The sequence below is a fragment of the Aegilops tauschii genome, chromosome 5, assembly GCF_002575655.3.
Source record: "Aegilops tauschii subsp. strangulata cultivar AL8/78 chromosome 5, Aet v6.0, whole genome shotgun sequence".
Taxonomy (NCBI): Eukaryota; Viridiplantae; Streptophyta; class Magnoliopsida; order Poales; family Poaceae; genus Aegilops; species Aegilops tauschii.
The window spans coordinates 390,042,575-390,062,775 of NC_053039.3; the positions used below are offsets into that span (position 1 = coordinate 390,042,575).

The following is a 20,201-nucleotide window of genomic DNA, read 5'->3' on the forward strand; positions in this document are numbered from 1 at the left end:
TATCAAGCCATGGCCCTAGACCGGCGGCGCTCCACCTGTTGTCCCCGGCCACGAGCAAAGTTGCAGCACACGCGGAGGAACATCTACACCGAGGAAAAGTTCACATACATGAAGAAAACTTACATGAAAAGTGGTCGCCTGACACCATCGAGGATTCTGATGAATCCTTGCGTTCCGGTGCATATGCCATTGCGCCACTAGGAGAAGGATGAGGGGAAGAACTCAATCGGACGAAGAAGGCCGAGCCATGGACTGTGGAGGACATATTTCAATTACTTTGCCGACTACTTCGTTACATGCTTATGTCACGCACGATGAGCGGAGCATCTATCCTAGGTACTAGCTAGCTCATGGGAATCATTTAGTGCAGAAAAGTCGTCATTAGCCGCGTGAAAGGAAGAAGGGAGAAGAGGGAGAGAGGCTTTCATGTGGATCTTGTTCATTGGAGGAGTTAAGTTTGAGAGTTCATTAGTTGGGTTCGTATTTTTTTTAACTCCTCAAAAGAATTAAAGAGTTAAGGTTTGAGGAGGTGTTTGAAAAATTAAATTTAAAAGGTTTGGCTAAAGATGGCCTAATGATATCTGTTCACACGTCACACCCATGTTATCTATGTCATTATGGGGAAATGCCCTTTGGTTCTTGAGTGTATAAATACCCGATATGGAGAAATCCTTTTCTGAGCCTGGGCTCATCTGCACCTGTGTTGAATAAAAAATTCTAAATTTTTTCTCATGGTAGACAATTTGATGCGTGAGGTCCGCCTTAATTTTCAAATTATTTGGACAACTGAGCAACTCTCGGCAAAAAAGACAAATTCAGGGTCTGTAAAACAGTTTACTGTTCATGTACTGTTTTGACCCAATTTGTTTTTTTTTTTTGCTGAGAGCTACTAAGATGTCTCACGCAATAAATTGTCTACCATGGGAAAAAAGTTTGGAAGTTTTTGAATTTTTCTGGTATTGTTTTTGAATTTTTTTCGGACCGGGTGCAGATGAGCCTGGGCACCGAATTGCTGCACTCCCCGATATGGAACTTTCTTAAATAATATCGTGAAAACTAAAAATTCAAAAATATCTCAGATTTTTTGGGAATGAACTTGATTTTCTTTTGCACTAGTATATAAAATTTTTCGAAGGAAAAGTCCACGTTGACTTCTGGGCAAAACATAAACAAAATTTATTGCTATATACTCCCTCCATAAACTAATATAAGAGCGTAGTGATCTAAACGCTCTTATATTAGTTTATAGAAGGAGTACAAGTTACTTCTTTTGACGAATATATACATGTTACTATTAACACCTATTTGAGCTTAATTATTTTTTTGCCCTGAAGTCACCGGGCATTTTCTTTGTGCTTTTTTACGAGTACAATAGAAGGTCAAATTTATTGCAAAAATATTTTCAGAACTTTTAAATTTTTATTTAATTACTATTTTTTCATATAGAATGTATGTACTCCCAGGAAACCAAACGTTCATGTCATGACATTTTGGCTCAATGCTAGTAGTGCAAATAGTGCGACGGTGTGTCGGTGGAGGCAGGCCGGTGTGCAGATGTATGCAACGCTCAACGAACACGTGGTTTGTGTCCTCGTTATTTTACCATTCTCACGTATGTGCATTCATGCTGGTCTCATGAATGGTGATGGGACCAGTGGTAAGTGGTTTTCAAAAACAAAAACTATACGTAGAAGAATGCCAGGGATTTGCGGCGGTCCGAAACCGTAGCTGAACAGTGAGGTCTGCGTGGAGATATGTACCATGTGCGAGAACGCAACGAAATCAGCGATACAACCACTGGCCAGTCCAGTTTGCATTTACTAGACGGTGGGCGGCCGCATTTTTCTGATCCGGAAGAAGAAACACATGTCTTCCCTGTTGTCGGAGAGATGGTCATGTACGGCGGCAGGACGTCTGGGCTAGAGTGATGGGACGCGACATGGTAGGCGCCGGCCGTGGTTATGGGAGAACCGATTGGATGAGACAAGGCAAGAACAAACAAAATATTAGCGCGAGAAATCCAGCAGTCCAAAACTGTTAGGTACCGACGCGATCTAGGTGGCGTTTGGTTCTGACGCTATCCTCAGTGGGATAGGGATAGCCAGATTTTTAAGGAATGTCGTATGTTTGGAAAGAAGGATGTGATGGCTGGGGATAACCCGATTTAGCGAATAGTCACTCAAGGATACATTCATTCACATTCACTAGTTCATACAGATAACTGGATTTGATAAGTTGTTAGAGCATAGGCGCGCGATATTAATGCCGCGCTGAAAATTGACTTTTATGCGCGCGCAGCCATTTCGGGCGCTCCAGCGGACGCGCAAAATACGCGTGCCGGTATATTTGGTTTAGAGCACGGAGCGAAACGGCATCGCGCGTCGCTTATTTCATACGCCCGCTCCCACGCGCTGCACACTCGAGCGCCCGCGCCGCACTGCCGCTACCCTCTCCGGCCGCCCCGCCACGCGCCGCCGCTGGCGAATTCGCCCGATGGACGGCCGCGCCGGCATCCTCCCAACCCCTTCCTACACCCGCGACCCCTCCTCCAGGTGGCATGAGTGAACCTCACATACCTTCGCATGATGCGGCGCGCGACAATGAAGAGGAGGAGAACGAATCGTCTTCGGATTGAGGATGAAGAATCGGAGTAAGAGGAGGACGATGATGATGTGGCATGATTGTTCATGTGCCATTTGTTTGTGTGAATTTTTGTGTGTCATGAACTTGGTTGGGTGATTTTAAACTTGGTTGGATGATGATGTGGCATGATTGTTGATGTGCCGTGCAATTGAACTATGCTATGTCTTTATTTTGCACATTTGTTCAATGTTTGAAGCATTATCATATTGTCAAAATGGACATATAAAATCTTATTTTCAAGCGCCGACTACTCACGCGCGCTGTAAGTTAGCGCGCTTGCTGGAGCTCTCGCGCGCGTCATATTTTGCAGCGGCTGCCGGAGCCAGCGTCCACCCCCTATTTCCGTGCTGTAAGAAGGTTGGGTACGCGCGAGAACAACCAGTCAAAGACATGGACACGGCTGGGTACGCGCGAGGACCAAATAAACTCCATGCTGGGGGCGGAGAGTTGAGAACTCAGAGCATCACATGCCCCCTTGGTGGTGAAAGGGGAGCCAGTCAGTTGTGTACGAGCATCCGGAGCTTGACCCAGTGAGACATCTTGCAACAATAAACGCAAAGAGGCAAGCTCGCGAGTGGCTGTTAAAGTTAGCCGACTACGCAAACCTAGATCGTTCCCCATCATCATAACTGAATGCACTCATGTCGTAGGTTTGGTATTTAACCTATAAAGCCTGGAGAACCGCTAGGCAGGCGGAAGGTGGCCACGTCGTCTTTAAATCGCGAATGTCACCACGTGTTAATTTGGTGCCCTGCTGGGGGCATTTTCGTCATTTCATGCGTTGGAGTATAAAAGGGAGCCGCTCTAGTGGAGAAGACCTAGCCGTTGCTCCTCCCGCACTCGCGCCGCCCCCTCTCCCCTTCCTCCGCCCCTCCTCCTCCTCCTCCTCCCATCGTCGCCCCCTCCTCCTCCTCCCACGGTCGTCCCCTCCTCCTCCGCCCCCCTCGCATCTCGTCCGCCCCGGGCATGGGCAGAAGCGGAGCCGGCCGGAGGGAGCCGGCGACCGAGCGGGGGGCGCTGCGGGCGGCCCGTGGGCGCGCAGCCGCTGCAGGGGCATGCGCAGGGGCGCGGTCGGGGGCGGCGGAGCCCGCGGGGCGCAGGAGGAGGCGACGCGGCGTGGCGCGGGCTAGACGAAGCGGAGCCGGTGCAGGCGCACGCGGGGGCCGGCGAACTTGGCGCGCTCGGACTTGGGCGCGTCCGTGGAGAGGTGGAGCGGAGCAGATGGGGAGGAGACGCTGGAGGAGAAAGGGGGGAAGAGGCGAGGCCAGTAGGGTGGCGGCGCGAGGGGGCAAGAAGGGTTGGGGAGGTGGCGCGAGTGCGGGTCATCGGCCACGGTGAGCGGGACGGGCGGGGCGGCGGGGTGAGCGGCTGGCAAGGGGCGAGCGGGACGGGTGGGGTGGCTAGGGTTTGCACGGGAGCTGCCTCTCCCCTTCCTCCGCCCCCTCCTCCTCCTCCTCCTCCCATCGCCGCCCCCTCCTCCTCCTCCCACAGTCGTCCCCTCCTCCTCCGCCCCCCCCCCTCGCATCTCGTCCACCCCGGGTGCGGAGGCGAGCTACTGCACCCACGCCCCTCCTCCAACTCCCCAACCCCTCCTCCAATGGCGCTCCCTCCTCGGCTCGAGCCCTAGGGCCGCTGCCGTCTGGCACCACCTACGGCCGCGGTCGCTGTTGGCAGCACCTTCGCCTACGCTGCCGCCGCCTCTGGTGGCCATCGGCCCCTCCGCCCCACCCACGGTCAGCACCGGCCCCCCTCTCTGTTCTTTTTTTGTTTCATGTATAGATTTAGGAATTGATGGATCTGTGGATGGATGGTTAGATCGATGGATGTGTGCTTCAGAATCTGGCAAAGCACCTCTTGTTGTATACATATGCAAATAGTAAAGTTCATTTTGTTGCGTAGTGGGAAGAGATATGAAACTGCAGGTGTAATGTGATTTTATTATTTTGTGAACTTGTACTTACTGTAATTGTTGCCCTTTTTCAGGAAGTGACAGTGACTCCATATATTTTGGCAGCTGAAATGGTCGAGAAGTTTGAGTCAGGGACTAGAGATTTGGGCAGCCACTACAGCAGATCAATGTCTAATGTAAGTTTAACTACTCCTTTCCACATATCATGTGGGTGTATTGCTTACTTTTTGTTATTTTTGGCGCATGATAGCAGTTCGGAGTTTGATAAAAACAAACATACCCTTATCATTAATCTGTGAATATTTGATGGTGAAAACGGTACTTTCCATATAGCGTGTCGGTGTACGTTGCTTAATTTTTGTTATTCTTGGGGCTGATAGCAGTTCGGAGTTTGATAAAAAGAATCATTACCTTTATCGTCCATCTGTGAATATTTGATGATGATAACGGTATTAGTAGTTGATTAGGAGCTTTACATCCATATTGCAGTTTGTATGCTCATTGTGAATTGCTGTTGTTTAATTTATTTTTCCTGGTGCCATGATATGGATATCTCCACTAGCAATCCAGAGTTTGATGAATTGCCGCATTTATTACATCTTAATACTTGTACATGAAAAAATATATTAATAATTTGGACTCACCATGCAGGAGGATGCAACAACTGCCTCACAGAGAAGGCCCAAACTTATGCTAACAAGGCCAAAGGAACCTGAGTTTCAGACTACCCACAGGGTCCGAGCAGTCAGAATGAAAAGCTCTTCAGAACTAGAGGAGGAAATGCTGGCCAAGATCCCAAAGTTCAGAGCATGGCCATTTAACAAAAAGGTGGGAAAGTTTCCTGTGTTTCTGTTTAACTAAATTAATTGCACGCTTCAGGGCATGAAGCCTAACTAATTTCTTGCTTCTGCTTTTAGATAGCATGAAGCCTAACTAATTTCTTGCTTCTGCTTTTAGATAGCATGAAGCCTAACTAATTTCTTGCTTCTGCTTTTAGATAGCTGAAGCTCCGTCTTTCCCTCCTCTTCCAAGGACAGCTCCACAGCTTCCCGATTTCAATGTACGTATTTGACTGTCATAACAAATTTACCGAGTGACCGTCCACTAATCAAGTCATGCCTTTGCATTGACTACTGGAGTTTCACCTTAAAACAATGGAAAGAGCGTCTCGACATGCTGACACATGTTCAGAAGCTTCTTCTGTAGGAACTATGCGGGTAAGCATACTAGCACCTGGTTTTGCCATGTTATGATGTTCATTGTGGCAGTTGCTGAATGTTAAATACATCTTATAGAGTCAGGGTAGTAAGCCACTTAAATTGACTGAAGCGAAACCGCCACAACTTGAGACAGCACTGCGCGTAAGGCCATCAAGGTACATTTATTTGAGAAAACAATAATCACTTTTACTGTGCTGCAACCTTGTATATTCGACTCTAACATCATCAGCTTTAACAGGGTGAAAAGTACTAGGAACTGGAACTAGAAGAATTGAAGAAAGCCCCCAAGTTCAAGGCCAAGCCACTGAACAAAAAGGTCTTGTACATTTCAAGCTTATATACATTCAATTATATAATGCTTCGGAAAATTTTGAAGATAAATGGTTTGCCCTAAACAAGCATGTACATCAGAATACAAAGGGGAATTATGCCTCAGTTTTATGTTATATTTTCTGCTTGCTATCTGGTTGACGAACTCTCTGTAAGTGCGCCTTTCTATTGGCAACCCTGTGCTTTGGTTGTCAGATTGCATTGTTTGTGATCTGCTAGCAGTTTACTTGGTGTTACTTAATTATCCCCTGGTATTTTCTGTTGTTTCCATACATGTTAATCGGGATAACATATACAAAGGCTGTGTAGGTAATGGTCACGATATATTTTTATTTCATGATCTTGCTTAGATGTGGACCTGGGGATAGAAAGCTTTGGGCACAAACTTGGAGAGTGCCTTAATAATGGTGATGTTGAGATGTGATGCTCCGCCCCAGTGTACACAAACTTGGAGAGTGTTTCAGTGTCAATCATTTCCACTTTCAGGTTTTCATTATACCTTGCCAAAGTAGAGGAAAATCAGCCAATATCCCTTCTTTTGCCACATGGAGCAGGAACGACCATGGAGAAGCTACAGCTTGGTACGTACAGGCTGCAATTGTTATTACTCCCCACTGCTTTCCCTTGGATGTTGGGCATGTGTGGATGCCCTAAACAGATATAGGTCATATAATCTGAGCCAAGGCGTTTTCTACAATAATGGTGTCTTTTCCTCGGTAATGTCCTAATTGAAGTTTGATCTGGAACTATATCTGAATAGCTTGGTCTGGATGTTACATGGTTCCTTAGCTCTCAAGATTGTTTACCCCTTCTACTGTTAGTTATGAATTTGTCATGCTGTCTTCTGTTAACTAAATTGCAATACCACCTTTAACGAGAAAACTGATATGTTTTTTGTGTGGTGAGAAAACACAAGTCTGTTTTCTTTACAGGATATATAAGTAATAATCTGTTTCTCAGATAGGTGCTAGGTTCGCTGAAAAATTGGTGCTTAATGCTCTTGCCTCTACAGTGGGGCATCGAAGTGGATCAATTTGTAGTAATGGGTACCAATGCCTCCTCGTACTAAAATCTGCTAATTTGGCGCACAGTCTAGAAAATAGCACACATGAATTGAATTCTCATTAATAGTTGTGGTTAGTGGTTTCATGTGCACCATAGTCCGGATTTAGTTTAGTGATATCCCAACCCTTTTGTTCTTGCTCTCGAGAACAAGACATGTATTGACCTTAGACTATCGTAATCATCTATGTGCCACACATCCTTTGGTGGCCGTGTATTCTAAATGTAAACAAGCACTTCCTAATATTGATGTATCCCCTCTATTATATTGGTACTACTACATATTTGTCATAACACTACCAATCATATATAGTAAATTCAAAGGTGTCTATATGATGCATCTCTACCTATGTACCTTGCTTGACAAAAGCAATGTACTTACATAGTATGCTATTATCAAGTGACCTCATTACTTTTAGTCTATCATGGTACCAATTATCTATTAAGTATCGGTCATATATACATGGTTTGAATACTTGGCTCGCTCTCGCCTTTTGCGCTATGGGCGCTCTGTTCTTGATCATGAATCTTTACGTGTCTGTGCTCAACTGAATCGTGTTTGCTTGGTGTGATCTCTCCCAGAACAAGAAGCTTGATGAGCAAGGAGTAGTATAACTGGCGGGAAATTCTAGAGCTTTTTTGTTATGTACCATCAAGATAATATGGCTTATCATTTTAAATAGCAATGCCTGTTGGGTGCTGATCATATTAGTCTTTAATACTCTGTCTTGCTGGCCATGTACTAAAAATGGCACTTCCATGTCTAATATGCTTGTGATATGCTCAATCTGGGATGTCCAGTCTCATGTTTACTTATCCTTTATAAATAGGAGGGAATGGGGGGAAAGAGCTAAGAAGAATACACCCTGTTATCACTCCTAACTCAATAGTATGGTAACATTCATAAGGCAATATAAGTAGGCATCGGTCTCTAAATATTCTAACTTTCACGGTTTGAAAGCATGTTTCGCTCCCGCTCTTTGCGACTTATTTCCATATATATTTTATTTTCTGTTTACATATTTTAATGCACACTCTTTCAATACCCGGATTACACTCGGCCTTTGCGCCATTGGCGCAACGGGTCATCTAGTGGTGTGTAAAAAGAGCAGGGAAAGCAGTACATAGAGGCTCAATGCACTCATGTTGTAGGTTTGGTATGGTGTGTAAAAAGAGCAGGGAAAGCAGTACATAGAGGCTCAGGGAGCAGCCAAAGATCTAACCAAAGGAAGGTGGATAAGCCATTACCAATATTGACTTGTGAAATATCTCTAAGGGTGTCCAAATGTTTGAAAATAACCTTGCCAAGGAAAGATGAGTTTTTTCCTAGACCTAGGTGGAGGGGGAATGGCAAAGAATCCAATCTTTCCAAGGCAAGTTGGAGGAGTGGAGGAATTGGTAAGCAAATTTCAACATAATTAAGGCAAAACATTTGTGCTTGTAAGTTTTTCACCCCTATACCACCTGCCGACCGAGGCGAGCAAACCCGGTCCCATGCCACCAGGCATTTTGCACCTGAGTATGAATCATCATTGGACCAGAAAAATGCGTGTACATGCTTGTCTATTTCCTCCAAGATACTCTTCGGTAGAGTGAAACATAGCATGAAGTATGTGGGGAGGCTATCCAGGATCGAGGAGAGAAGGACAAGTCTGCCACCGCGTGAGAGAAAGAAAGAAACCCAACCAGCTAAGTAGGTGACGCAATGGTCAATAACAGGTTGAAACACAGAGGGAGGTAATTTATGCAGGGAGAGGGGAAGCCCTAGGTATTTTTGAGGAAAATGGATGTGCCCATCTGCAGTGCCAGTGCATCAGCCAGCTCCGATGGAATGTTTAGAGGGACAAAAGTTGTTTCAAGAACATTTATTTGAAGACCAGTGGCTAAGGCAAAGTCATCAAGGATATTCCGAAGGTTTGCAGTAGTGAGAGGTTCATCTTTAACAATAATCAAGGTGCCATCCGTGTATTGAAGAACTGGACATGACAGATTATTCCTAATAGGGTGGCACAGAAGACCCGAGGATGAAGCATGATTAAGCAGACGTTGTAGTAGATCCGCAACTATGATAAAGAGAAAGGATGAAATAGGATCTCCTTGCCAAAGGCCATTTTTGCATTTAATCCACGGTCTAGGGACTCCATTTACAAGGACTGTCGTTTGAGCCGAGAGAAGAAGAGATTCAGTCCATTGTAGCCATCTGCCAGAAAAACCCTTCGCGCGCTTGATCGCAAGAAGAGATGTCCAACAACCAACTCAAAAGCTTTAGAGAAGTATAGTTTAACCACAAATGTTGGAGCTTTAGTCCTAGCACAGACATGGAGGATATCAACAACGTATATTTTTTTCCGAAATGGTGCGGCCTGCAAGGAAGCTAGTTTGATCAGGGTGGACAAGGTTCGAGATCTCATCTTTTAAATGATTGGCCATAAGTTTAGCAATAGCTTTAGCAGGGTAGTTTTGAAGAGAGACGGGCCCAAAGGAGTCGGGAGAGGGGGCTGTAGTTGATTTTGGGATGAGCACAATGAGTGATCGATTGAGGCAGGAGAGGTCTGCCGAGGAGTTGTAAAAGCTATGAAATAGGTTTGTGATTTTTGGTTTAAGAATAGGCCAAAACTTGTCATAGAAAAAGGGGCAAAGCCATCCGGGCCAAGGCTATCCAGTTGGTTCATATTTGCAAATGCATCGTAAATTTCTTGGCCGGTGAATGGCGAGTCGAGGTGGACTGAAGGGGTGGAGTGGGGACAATATAGGTCGTCACGAAATTCCAAGTAGGAATCGAAGGGGTGCCTAGGAGAGTTACATAGAAAGCCGGGAGGAGGGAAATTTTGTCGCAGTGAGAGGAAAATTCCCATCATGTAATAGGGTTGTGATTTTTTTATGCCGGTGCCGATGAGAGGGTGAGGCATGGAAGAACTTAGAGTTTTCATCCCCATTGATGGTCGATCTGATTTTTGATCGAATCCGCCAGTACATCATTTTCTCCCTGATGATGCGGTGGAGGATTTTAATGAGAATGTGATGGAGGCAAAGTTCCAGGGGAGAGAGAAAACGATTTTCTTCAGTATAATCCAGCAGGTTTATGACAAACCCGCAGTTTGATTCGCAAGTGGGTGACCTCCTCTTCACTCCTCTTCACTTAAGTAGTCGTGGGTGACGTGTTGGCTCGAGCCTTGGTGTTGTTAATCAAGTCCAAGCCGATGTATCTCCTGTACCGTCCTAGTTAGCCTTGTGGTGATGCACCTCTTCTCACGATCGGTTCCGGTGGTTGCCATGGCACAGATTTTGGCTGCCATGGCAGCATTTTTCTGCTTCGCTGTCAGCCGCGTTGGTTGCCATGGCTGCGTTTTGGGTTGTCGAGGCATTTAGGGTCTTGACATCCCCCTACCCTTGAGTGCTAACTTATCCTCAAGTCAAGAGCTCCGGACAGCGCTTGAACAGGTTTGTAGTATCTTCCAAGGTGGTGTTGATAATGAATGGATCAAACCAACTGATCAGGACTTGCTCACGTTGACCAGTGGGAGTGCGGCACCATCTCTTGTCAAGGATCTCAACCGGCCTCATTGGTGTTGATGATGGTACGAGAAGGTATGTCGTAGCCGTCATCCCAGGCGCGGGGAATTTGCACAGATGGGAGACGTGGAACACTAGGTGTACCTTGGACTCATTGGGGAGGTCAAGCTCGTACGTGGATGTTTTTTTGTGAGAAAAATTTCCGATTTATTCATTTATCAACCATGGCAGTACAGAGAACAATAGAGGTAATATTAGAACAAGGTCCATGGACCACCTAGCAATGACTACAAGCACTGGAGCGAGCCAAAGGCGCGCCGTCATCATCGCCGCTCCCTCACTACAGCCGGGCAAACCTTGTTGCAATAGACAGTCGGGAAATCATCGTGCTAAGGCCCCAAAGGACCAATGCACCAGAGCAGCAACCATCACCGACGAAAAGAGTCGTAGATCGAAAAGATCAAACCTGTAACCACATGAACGAAAACTGGATCCAAATAGATCCAACGGAGACCACACCAATCGAATCTAGCGAGATTTGATGGAGACACACCTCCAGATGCCCCCCCCCCCCCCCGACGATACTGTACACATCATCAGGGAGGGGATCGGACGCGGGAGACATTATTCCTACTGAGGGACATCACGACCGCCACACAGCCCCAACAAAGATGTTGAGCCTAACTAAAAACGAGATCGTGGTTCCTCGCGCCAACGGGGATAGAGATCCTCTGCACCTTCATGTCTCAAAGGCCATAGGAATCAGGGCGTACCAGCGACGCATCGCGGGAGGAGGAGGAAGAAGACTTTTCTTGACGAGTAGTAAGAAGACTTTTGAAGGGGTCGAAGTAGCAAAATGATAACTTGTTGACATGTCTTTCAATGGATGCTTGAATGTAGCGCTGGAGCTTGACAAAGACGGAGTCGCCAATGTTGAATGTACGCTCGGTGTGCTTCTTGTGGGCTTGCACTTTCATGATGTTACGCGCCTGGTGCATGTGTTGCTTAGGATCTGCTGCATGAACTTGTTTTATTCTAGCCAGTCTATGAGTGAACGACTTTAGCGGTTGTGAAGGGATGGTTCAAAGGAAGAAAGCATGCATAGCGAGTGAACTTACTGACGACCACCAGAATGGGGTTAAACCTGTGATTGTGGAAGACCATCAATTAAGTCCATGGTTAGCACCTTCTAGGCACCGTATGGAAGAGGAATTGGTTCCAGGAGGCCGGGGTATTTGACTTGTTGGAAATTTTTACATGATTTATCATATTAGCGCAGTTGTTCCTTCATCTTTGACCAAGCAAATGATAGCCAGAGACGGAGTATGTGACTGGAAAGTTGAAATGCCCACCGATTGTGTTGTCGTGGAAAGTATGGAGTATAATTTGTTATATAGCAGGGGCACCGCTGAGCTAGAGGCAGATGCTAAAATAAAGTAGGCCATTTTACACGGTGAATCATCTCTTGGGACCAGGATGGGATCCAACCGAGCATTGATCGTTGTCGCGTGCGGGATTGTTGTGTAACTGGTGGATATATCCTCAAGCCAAACTGGTTGGAAGACAGAGACTACAGATAACATGACTTCAATAGGCGTGCGATGGGACAAAGCATTGGATGCGTTGTTGGAGGAGCTGATAAAAAAATTGTAGCATAAGGCGAGCAATTTGGTGAATGCTTTTTTGCTGCCACGATGTCAACAAGCATTGACTATCAAGGTCAACTAGGCTTATTTGGTCTAGTCACAAATCTATCTACATGGAGATATGGTCACCATTGTTTGACAACCATCAAGATGCCCATACATTAGTTTTCATATGTAGATAACCCTCTGATTTTCGGACCCAGTGGATTGTTCATGCAAGCAATGGGATGCCCACCTTGTTGTAAAACAAATTCGGCTACATAATCATACCCATCAGTGTCGATGGTGAAGGGTTTAGTGAAGTTTAAGAGTTGCATAACAGGTGTAGAGATGAGGCATTGCTTGAGTAGCTCAAAATGCTTGGTTGGTGTCATCAGTCCACAAAAACGATTGGTTTTTATTCATATGGTTGAACTGGGGTCTTACTATGATCCCAAAATGTTGGACAAACTTTCTATAATTACCCTGCAAAGCCAAAAAACTGTAGACTTTCTTCGGTTTCACTCGAGTAGGCCACTGTTTAATTGCCCGAATTATTTTTGGGTTTGTTGATACACTTGAAGGATCCACCACATGTCCGAGGTATGCAGCCTGTTGTTTCATGTCGAAGCTGAATCCGGTAGTTCCCTCGGTAGGGTATCTCGGCATAGCGATTCGATCAAGGGGAAACATGCACAAAGTTTACCCAGGTTCGGGCCCTCATGGTCGAGGTAATGCCCTACTCATACTCGTGTATATTGTGACAGGGGTATACAAAGTACATGTATGAACCAAGGAATGGAACCATTTCGTCTATTGACTAGCCCAGACCCTGGATTATATAGCATACCGGGGGGCCTAGGGTTACAAATCATAGTCGGCTACGTTGGTGGAGGTAGAGTCTCCGCGCCTGTTTCTAATGCCGAAGACACGTGAATGGACGGGACTAGACAGCTCTGACCCGCGTTCAAATCAACTCCTATTCGTCCGCCTGCCGGCATTAAACAGGCGCTGCGGACACGGAACCCACTTGGCCTGGCTAACACCCGCTATTTAATAGTGTCTCCTTGGCCGGAACGATCAACACAATACCACCCTCTGCCATGACCCTTAGAGAGATGTGGGAGAGGCTCGCGACAGAGCGAGGAAAAGGGAGTTGACCGGCATTGGGGCCGTCTGGCAGGCCCGCCATGCTAGTCGGATAAAGGTTGGCTCGTCGGCAAGCTCGCTAGAGGGCAACGAAACGGACGAGATGATGGATGAGGCGTACGACGATGAGCTGGCACCACTGCCCTCCGCGGTCCATGTCAGTATCACCTTGGAGCAGGTGCGGGCACACTTCGACGCGGTAATGGCGGAAGAGCTACAAGTGCTGCAGATGTCGGTGTTCTAGCAGGCATTGGAGGACCAAAGCTATAACCTCGCTCCTCAATGAGCACCGACTCGTGGCGGGGCAAATAGCCCGCGAGCAGCTGAACGACTATGCCATCGCGGCCATGGTCGTGAAGGATACAAGCTTCATAGATGAGTAGCGGGCGTTGTACCAGTCCATGAGCTATGCCCACGAGATCCACCACGAGCGATGGCGGCTGCGTGTCCTGGGGGAGAGTGGGACGTCCTATTCGCAGAAATTGATGCGGGGGTGGCCGAAGAGGAGGCGCATGCAACCGCGGACGGCGCCAGCTACGCCGTCGACAGAGCACACTCCGCTGAGGAAGAGTAGCACATGGAACGCCACCACTGCTTGGGTCCCAGGAAGGCCACTCCTATTATTCCCCTTCTGCTGCAGCATCGGCGGTGAGCTTATCGGACATGGGGAAGACAGGAAGTGCAACACGGACTCCGCGGTCATTTAGATGTTAAAAAAGTATCATCCACTTTCATTTAGTTGAAAATAACATGCCAAATATTAATGATTTTGGTATGATTTAAATAAAAATCGTATGATTCGCATGAAAACCATCTATTTTGTGCAAATTGCCTTTGAAATGTATGCGGACATGGTTGAATAGCCGACTCATGCATCGGTGTACGCAAATTGGTCCGAACCACTCTGCGGACCGGATCAACCTGGAAGTGTCCATTTATGCCCTAAGCGTAGTGTTGTTATTCTCTTTCATGATTCAGTGCTCTGCCAACACGACTCCTCACCCTGGTACACTCGTGACAATTGTTCAACGGAGCATGCAATTCACACCGTGCGCGCCTAGATTCTACCCCCTATGTCCCATAATGGGACGGATGGAGTACGATATATATAGCTTATGGAGCGTGCAATTTACCGAAGGTAATTTGAACTAACCCACGAACATGCATGCACAAACCTGAATTACCTCTACAGTCTACAGACTACCGACCTAGCATGCCCGTGGTGCACGGAGGCAGAGGCGTGCCGCACAGGCACCTGTTCTGCTCGTAGCTCTCCGCCCCGTGCGCCGACATGAACCTCCCCGCCGGGATCTCGCCGCAGAGGCCGTTGTAGCTGACGTCGAAGTGCTCCAGCTTCACGTCCATCAGCGACTTGGCGACGCTGCCGTTGATCCGGTTATGGCTGAGGTCCAGGAACGTGAGGTGGTGCGGGAAGCTGACGTCGGTCATGTCGAACTCGAGCTCGTTCCACGACAGGTCGACCTTAGCCACCGGCTTCGTGATGCCGAAGAGGAACGGCGACGGGTCACCGACGAGCAGGTTGTGGGAGAGGTCGAGGGTGTCGACGTCGTCGTCGCCGCAGTCGCTCGGTATCTCGCCGGTGAGCTGGTTGTTGGCCAGGATCAGGAACCTGAAGCTCCCGTGCAGCAGCCCCGGCGGGATGGCGCCGGTGAGCATGTTGCCGCTGAGGTCCAGGTACCTGAGGTCGGGGAGGCTGCCCAGGCACCCGGGGATGGGGCCGGCGAGCTTGCCGTCGGCGATGACGAGGGTGCGGAGGCTCGTCAGCCCCGCGAGGAAGTCCGGCACCGGGCCGGAGATGGAGGTGCCGGCGATGTTGAGGTCCTCGAGGCGCGTGAGGTTGCCGAAGGAGGACGGGATGGGGCCGGACAGGCCGCGGACGGACTGGACCTGGAGGATGACGAGCTCGGGGAGCTCGCCGAGCGCCGGCGGGACGGGCGCGCGGACGCCGTCGAGGGAGGAGAGCGCCAGCCCCGTGACTCGGCCGGCCGCGGAGCAGAAGACGGCGGGCGGCTCCCAGGCGCAGCAGTTGGTGGCCGGGAGCCAGGACGAGAGCTGCACAGGGTGGCCCAGCTGCGCCTTGACCCTCAGCAGCGCGGCGCGGTCTTCGCCGTCGCAGTCCATCGCGGACGACGACGCGACGACGGCCGAGAACAGCACGAGGCACAGCAGAGCATGCCACGAGGAGGGTGGCAGATCAGCCGCCATTGCCGAGAGAGACACAAGCGCAGCAGTGTTCTGTTTCTCATGCATCTAAATACTCTCGGACTCCGGCGACAAATGCGTGAAGATTTAGAGCTGGGGATTCTCTGGTCTGGTGGTTGCGAGTTGGAGTACCAGCGCGGGAACGAGAACCGCGCCGCGCCGAGCCGTGCAGGATTCTCTCCCTGAACATGTGCCTCAGGGTACAGGGAAAACAGAAGTTTGTTACCACCCGATTTCAGTACAAACAGAAAAGGTGCCCCAGCAGAATAGAAGTAGATAAAACACAGCTGGACACACAGTCAGCACAGTGGTCTTGAATTATGACCATGACAACATAGCTTAATCACAACCAATATGTGATTGTACTGCGAATGGTTGGATGGTGAGAGGGACAATAATATCCCAACCTACCATGGTTCAAGTCCCAGTGCTCGCATTATTTCTGGATTTTTTTCAGGACTTCCGGCGATGCGCTTTTAGTGGGAGCAGACGTTCCCGTCGACGACGACCTGCCTACGATGACTTCGTAAATCTCAAGATGGTATGCCGGCTCAGTCTCTCAAAGATGCTCATAGGGATAGGATGTGTGTGTACGTTCATATGGGTGAGTATATACGTGTATGTATGAGCGCTTGTGTCTGTATTGTGTTAAAAAAAATGTGATTGTACTATTCTGCACAATTCTGCTAGTTCAAGAAAGAATGGTAGCTAAACACTAGATAGTTGCCAGCTTTGGATGGTCGCCGTTGTTTAACAAAATGACAACGGCTGCAGGGCTTAATAACATTCAACTTGACCGTGGCATTTATTATCTGGTTTGTGTATATCCTGAATAGAAGCATCTACATCGCCAATATCAGTACCACATGCGATGGTGTCCAATGTAAGGCACTCGGGCGATGTTGCATTCTCAAGAATACAGCAGGTTAGCTAGACCATGCTCTTGGCGGAGCAGAAGCCGATGATCTCCACCTTGTTGATGTTGCTATGGCAGAATCCCGGCATCTGCCTCAGATGAGAGGAATCTTCAAGAACTGAAACATGTTTCATGCGAGCATGCATAAGCTGCACAGGAAGTTAGGAACACCATACTTAATTAATTATTTTTTTCTATGCACATAGGTAAGAGATATGCAAGATAAGTGACTTACTTCCAGCTTGAAATTCTCCAAGATAGGACAGGCATCCAAAACAAAGACAAGAGAAAAATAATCTGAATTTGGGGAAAATGCCTCACTTTCAACATCAAGACAAATATCCAAGTGTTTGAGGTGGAGGAATTTGAGAGGTGCTGATGGTACGATGAACATCTGCACAGATATGCAGTAATTATATCCAGTGCATGAGTACTGTTATATCAATGACGCCGGCATCTAACGATCAAATCAAGAAGTTTTGAATATACCTCACCAACCGAAAAAATGCGAAGAATTTCAAGATTTGGCATACTTGCTGGAAGCTTGGCACAGACATGATGAACGAGGTTAAACTCAGACAAACAGCGCATTTCAAGGTCCTTCACCCGCAATGAATCTCCAATAGAATGGTGTGCTACGTAACTAGAGATACTAACAGTGCAGAGATTTGGAGCTTTATTCTCTATAACTTTCAGTGCCTCGCAATCAGACTCCACATCCAGCTTGCTGAGCCGGTGTAGCAGGCAAGGTATCTTGAGGTGAATGATGTCACTGCAGTCCATGAGATCCAGTTCCTCCAAAGCAAAAGAATTGGAAAGAAAGCACCCTAACTCTTATTCGGTAATATGCACCGAATACAGATGAAGCCTTGTCAAGCAACCAAGTCCAGCCATGGGACGGAAGGCGCATCCGCTGAGGTGAAGACTCCGTATCGAGTTTCCTCCACTCCTAGCAAATAAAAGTGCGCATGGGAAGTTGTAGTGCTCTGTCTTGTTTGCTAGAGAGAGTGAAATCTCGAGTTCTTCAACCCCTGAAGTAACAGCAATCTGAAGCCAGCCATCAAGCTTACTTGTGTCGAGCTTACTGGTGGCCAAGCAAGAATTATAGTATTCAAACTCGAATGTCTTAATGCCACCCAAGTGGTTTTTCATAATTTGGTCAATTCTGTTGACGAGAACGAAATTTTGTTCATCTTTCTGGCTCCAGTTAAAATATTTTTTCGGTTCATCCAGGCCCATTGTACTCTTACTGAAGGTGAGGTTGGGGTAGCATCTCCAGGAATATCGAAATGCATGAGACACGCAGCTAGCTCGGGCAGCATCTCTCATTGGCAGTAGGGAATGTATATGATGCCAGACGTCCTGCAAACAAGATAATGGGAGAAACATTAAGTCACTAACATTGCAGAAGATAAAGGGAGAAGCATTAACATTGAATTATATTGGAAAGTGGCTCCTTTAACAGGAGTGAAAAACAGGACGATATGAACTAACATGGCATCCCAGGTGCTCTGCGTAAAGTGTGCTGTATGACATATTTAAAATGTGCAAAGGAAATTAAATCAAGTATTTTAACGCCGAGAAGTGTTTCCCCTAACAGTCACTAATTTCTTTTGTAAGGTCAGCTGTTATTCCCTAACAGTGTTATTACTTGTTCTAAAAAATGCATAATAGTGAAACTGATGCCCTTTTCTGAATTATGAAACTAGAAAATAGAAAGGGCACACTATTTTATTTGTGCAGAAATTTCATTACACTTTGACATTTCAACAATGTAGAAAAAGTAGGCTCAAGATATCAAAACTGAGGACACTCCCAATTCTTTGCCTGAATATGCATTTTTGTCCTATTCCATTCATTAGGACTATTTGTCTGAAGTGAAATAATCATGTCTTCTCGAAGAAAAATCTGTAGTTAGGCTAGGGAATAGAAATACCCATGTGACACATTGCCACTGCAGTCATGCCTAAAATATGTTCTGACACAAGGATCAGGTAAAAGGTTTCAGGATGAACCCAGCTAGTCAGACTGTGGGAAGTTAAGTGCTGCGCAAATGGGAAAACAATTTGGTTTTGGACGTCGAAAGCGAAGAGCTGCGGTAAGTAAGGCAAAGGTGCCGTAGTTTTGAATGATGTGATTTTTTATACTGAACTGTGTATGCCAGGTGTGAGAAGTATATATGATGACTGGCTTCTGACGAAGCTACAATTTAGTCTTTACTTGTCATAGTAAAGTATTGAAATATATGTTCGTAACAATTTGTGCAATTAATAGAGTACCCATGAGCGTTGGAGTGATCAAAACAAACATATAGCAATATTATAAGTACAGAGTTAGCAACATAAGCCTTTCATTATCAGCAACTTTATATTTATGCAGTACCATTGGAAGGTTTGGCCCTGAAAATCTCATTCTTTTGCCATCTTGAGAATTATCCCCTTGTTGACAGGATGAGCCTTTTCTTTTAGCCGCAGAAGCAATCGATGTACCTGCAACACATCATGCATGGAAATCAACACAAGGAAAATAAATTCAAGGGTATGAGTGCAAACACTAATTTTATTTCCGTTATGCAACTTTTGCGGAAGAACATATGTTTCAATTTAAGAGACGGATCAATTGAAAAATCCACACGAATGGGTCAATATCATCAAATCCAACAGAATTTTGTGGCAAGGTAGATGATGCATCCTATATCAATGCTGTCAATTTTTCTGACCTCTCGTGACCTTATGGTGGTGGTTCCATGGGCATACATATTCCTAGCGTCTTGTTGCATCGAGGGCGTGGAGGCATATATTAATACCAATAATGCTAAACATACAAAGAGTTACATGCAATTACACGCTGACTAGGATTTTTTCCATCTACTAACCAATCATAAACCTGCCCCCCCCCCTCCCCTGATTTTCAGGGGGGTGGGCCGCCTCCCCACCTATTGACCAATCAAATTAACCATCTTTGTAAAACCTTGTAACTCGTTTGTACGTGTAGCATTACTCATATTAATACTGTTCCGCACAAGCTATGTATTAGTGCTGTGAACGCGAGGTGGTGAGAGATGGCTTACCACGGGCTCAGGTTTTGCGGTACGCCGACCCCGTCGCAGGGACAGGAACCGCTGGAGCGGCAGCAGCGCCATCACGCGAGGACGACGGCACCTGGGTGGGGTCGAGACTCGCGACGACGAACCAAGGGCGGATTTCGGATTGAATCAGAACAACGCGAGGAGTCCCGCTCCCTCCCGACAAACACGGTTTTGATTCGGGTCTAACAGGGCGGGACTCTGAGCTAAGGAGACCGCATCAGCGCCGCCAGGAGCGGAGCCTGCTCCGAGTCCCAGAGGAAACCGGGCAGGACTCCATGGAACAGATGTGGATGGGAGCAAGCAGCAGTGGTTTCCAGAAAAGAAAAGAAAACATGTGACGCTGGGCTGAGGGGGTCTCCTAGGAGGAGAAAACAAGCCCGGCTCGCCGGAGAGGAGGAACCGCGGCGGCGCCTGACGAAGGACATTGTCAGGCCACCTACTGAACATGACAAACTGTAGAAATATATATATTTAGTAAAATGAGGAACACTTGATGTCTGAACTAATGTACATGCCCTCAAAT

The 20,201-nt window shown here is 47.1% G+C and overlaps 1 protein-coding gene, 1 long non-coding RNA gene and 1 pseudogene across 2 annotated transcripts; 1 reads left to right on the forward strand and 2 right to left on the reverse strand.

Moving 5' to 3' along the window:
- Nucleotides 1–4,428: 4,428 nt before the first annotated feature.
- LOC141022405 (uncharacterized) lies at nucleotides 4,429–5,613 on the forward strand. The gene is made up of 3 exons (XR_012183703.1): nucleotides 4,429–4,728; nucleotides 5,204–5,380; nucleotides 5,550–5,613. It is a non-coding gene; the product is annotated as an uncharacterized lncRNA (long non-coding RNA).
- Nucleotides 5,614–14,651: 9,038 nt separating this feature from the next.
- LOC109773722 (polygalacturonase inhibitor 1-like) lies at nucleotides 14,652–15,677 on the reverse strand. Its single transcript, XM_020332435.1, has one exon. It carries the CDS (start codon nucleotides 15,675–15,677, stop codon nucleotides 14,652–14,654), a length of 1,026 nt encoding a protein of 341 aa, XP_020188024.1.
- A 927-nt stretch (nucleotides 15,678–16,604) lies between these two features.
- LOC109773734 (F-box/FBD/LRR-repeat protein At1g13570-like) lies at nucleotides 16,605–19,732 on the reverse strand (annotated as a pseudogene).
- Nucleotides 19,733–20,201: the final 469 nt, after the last annotated feature.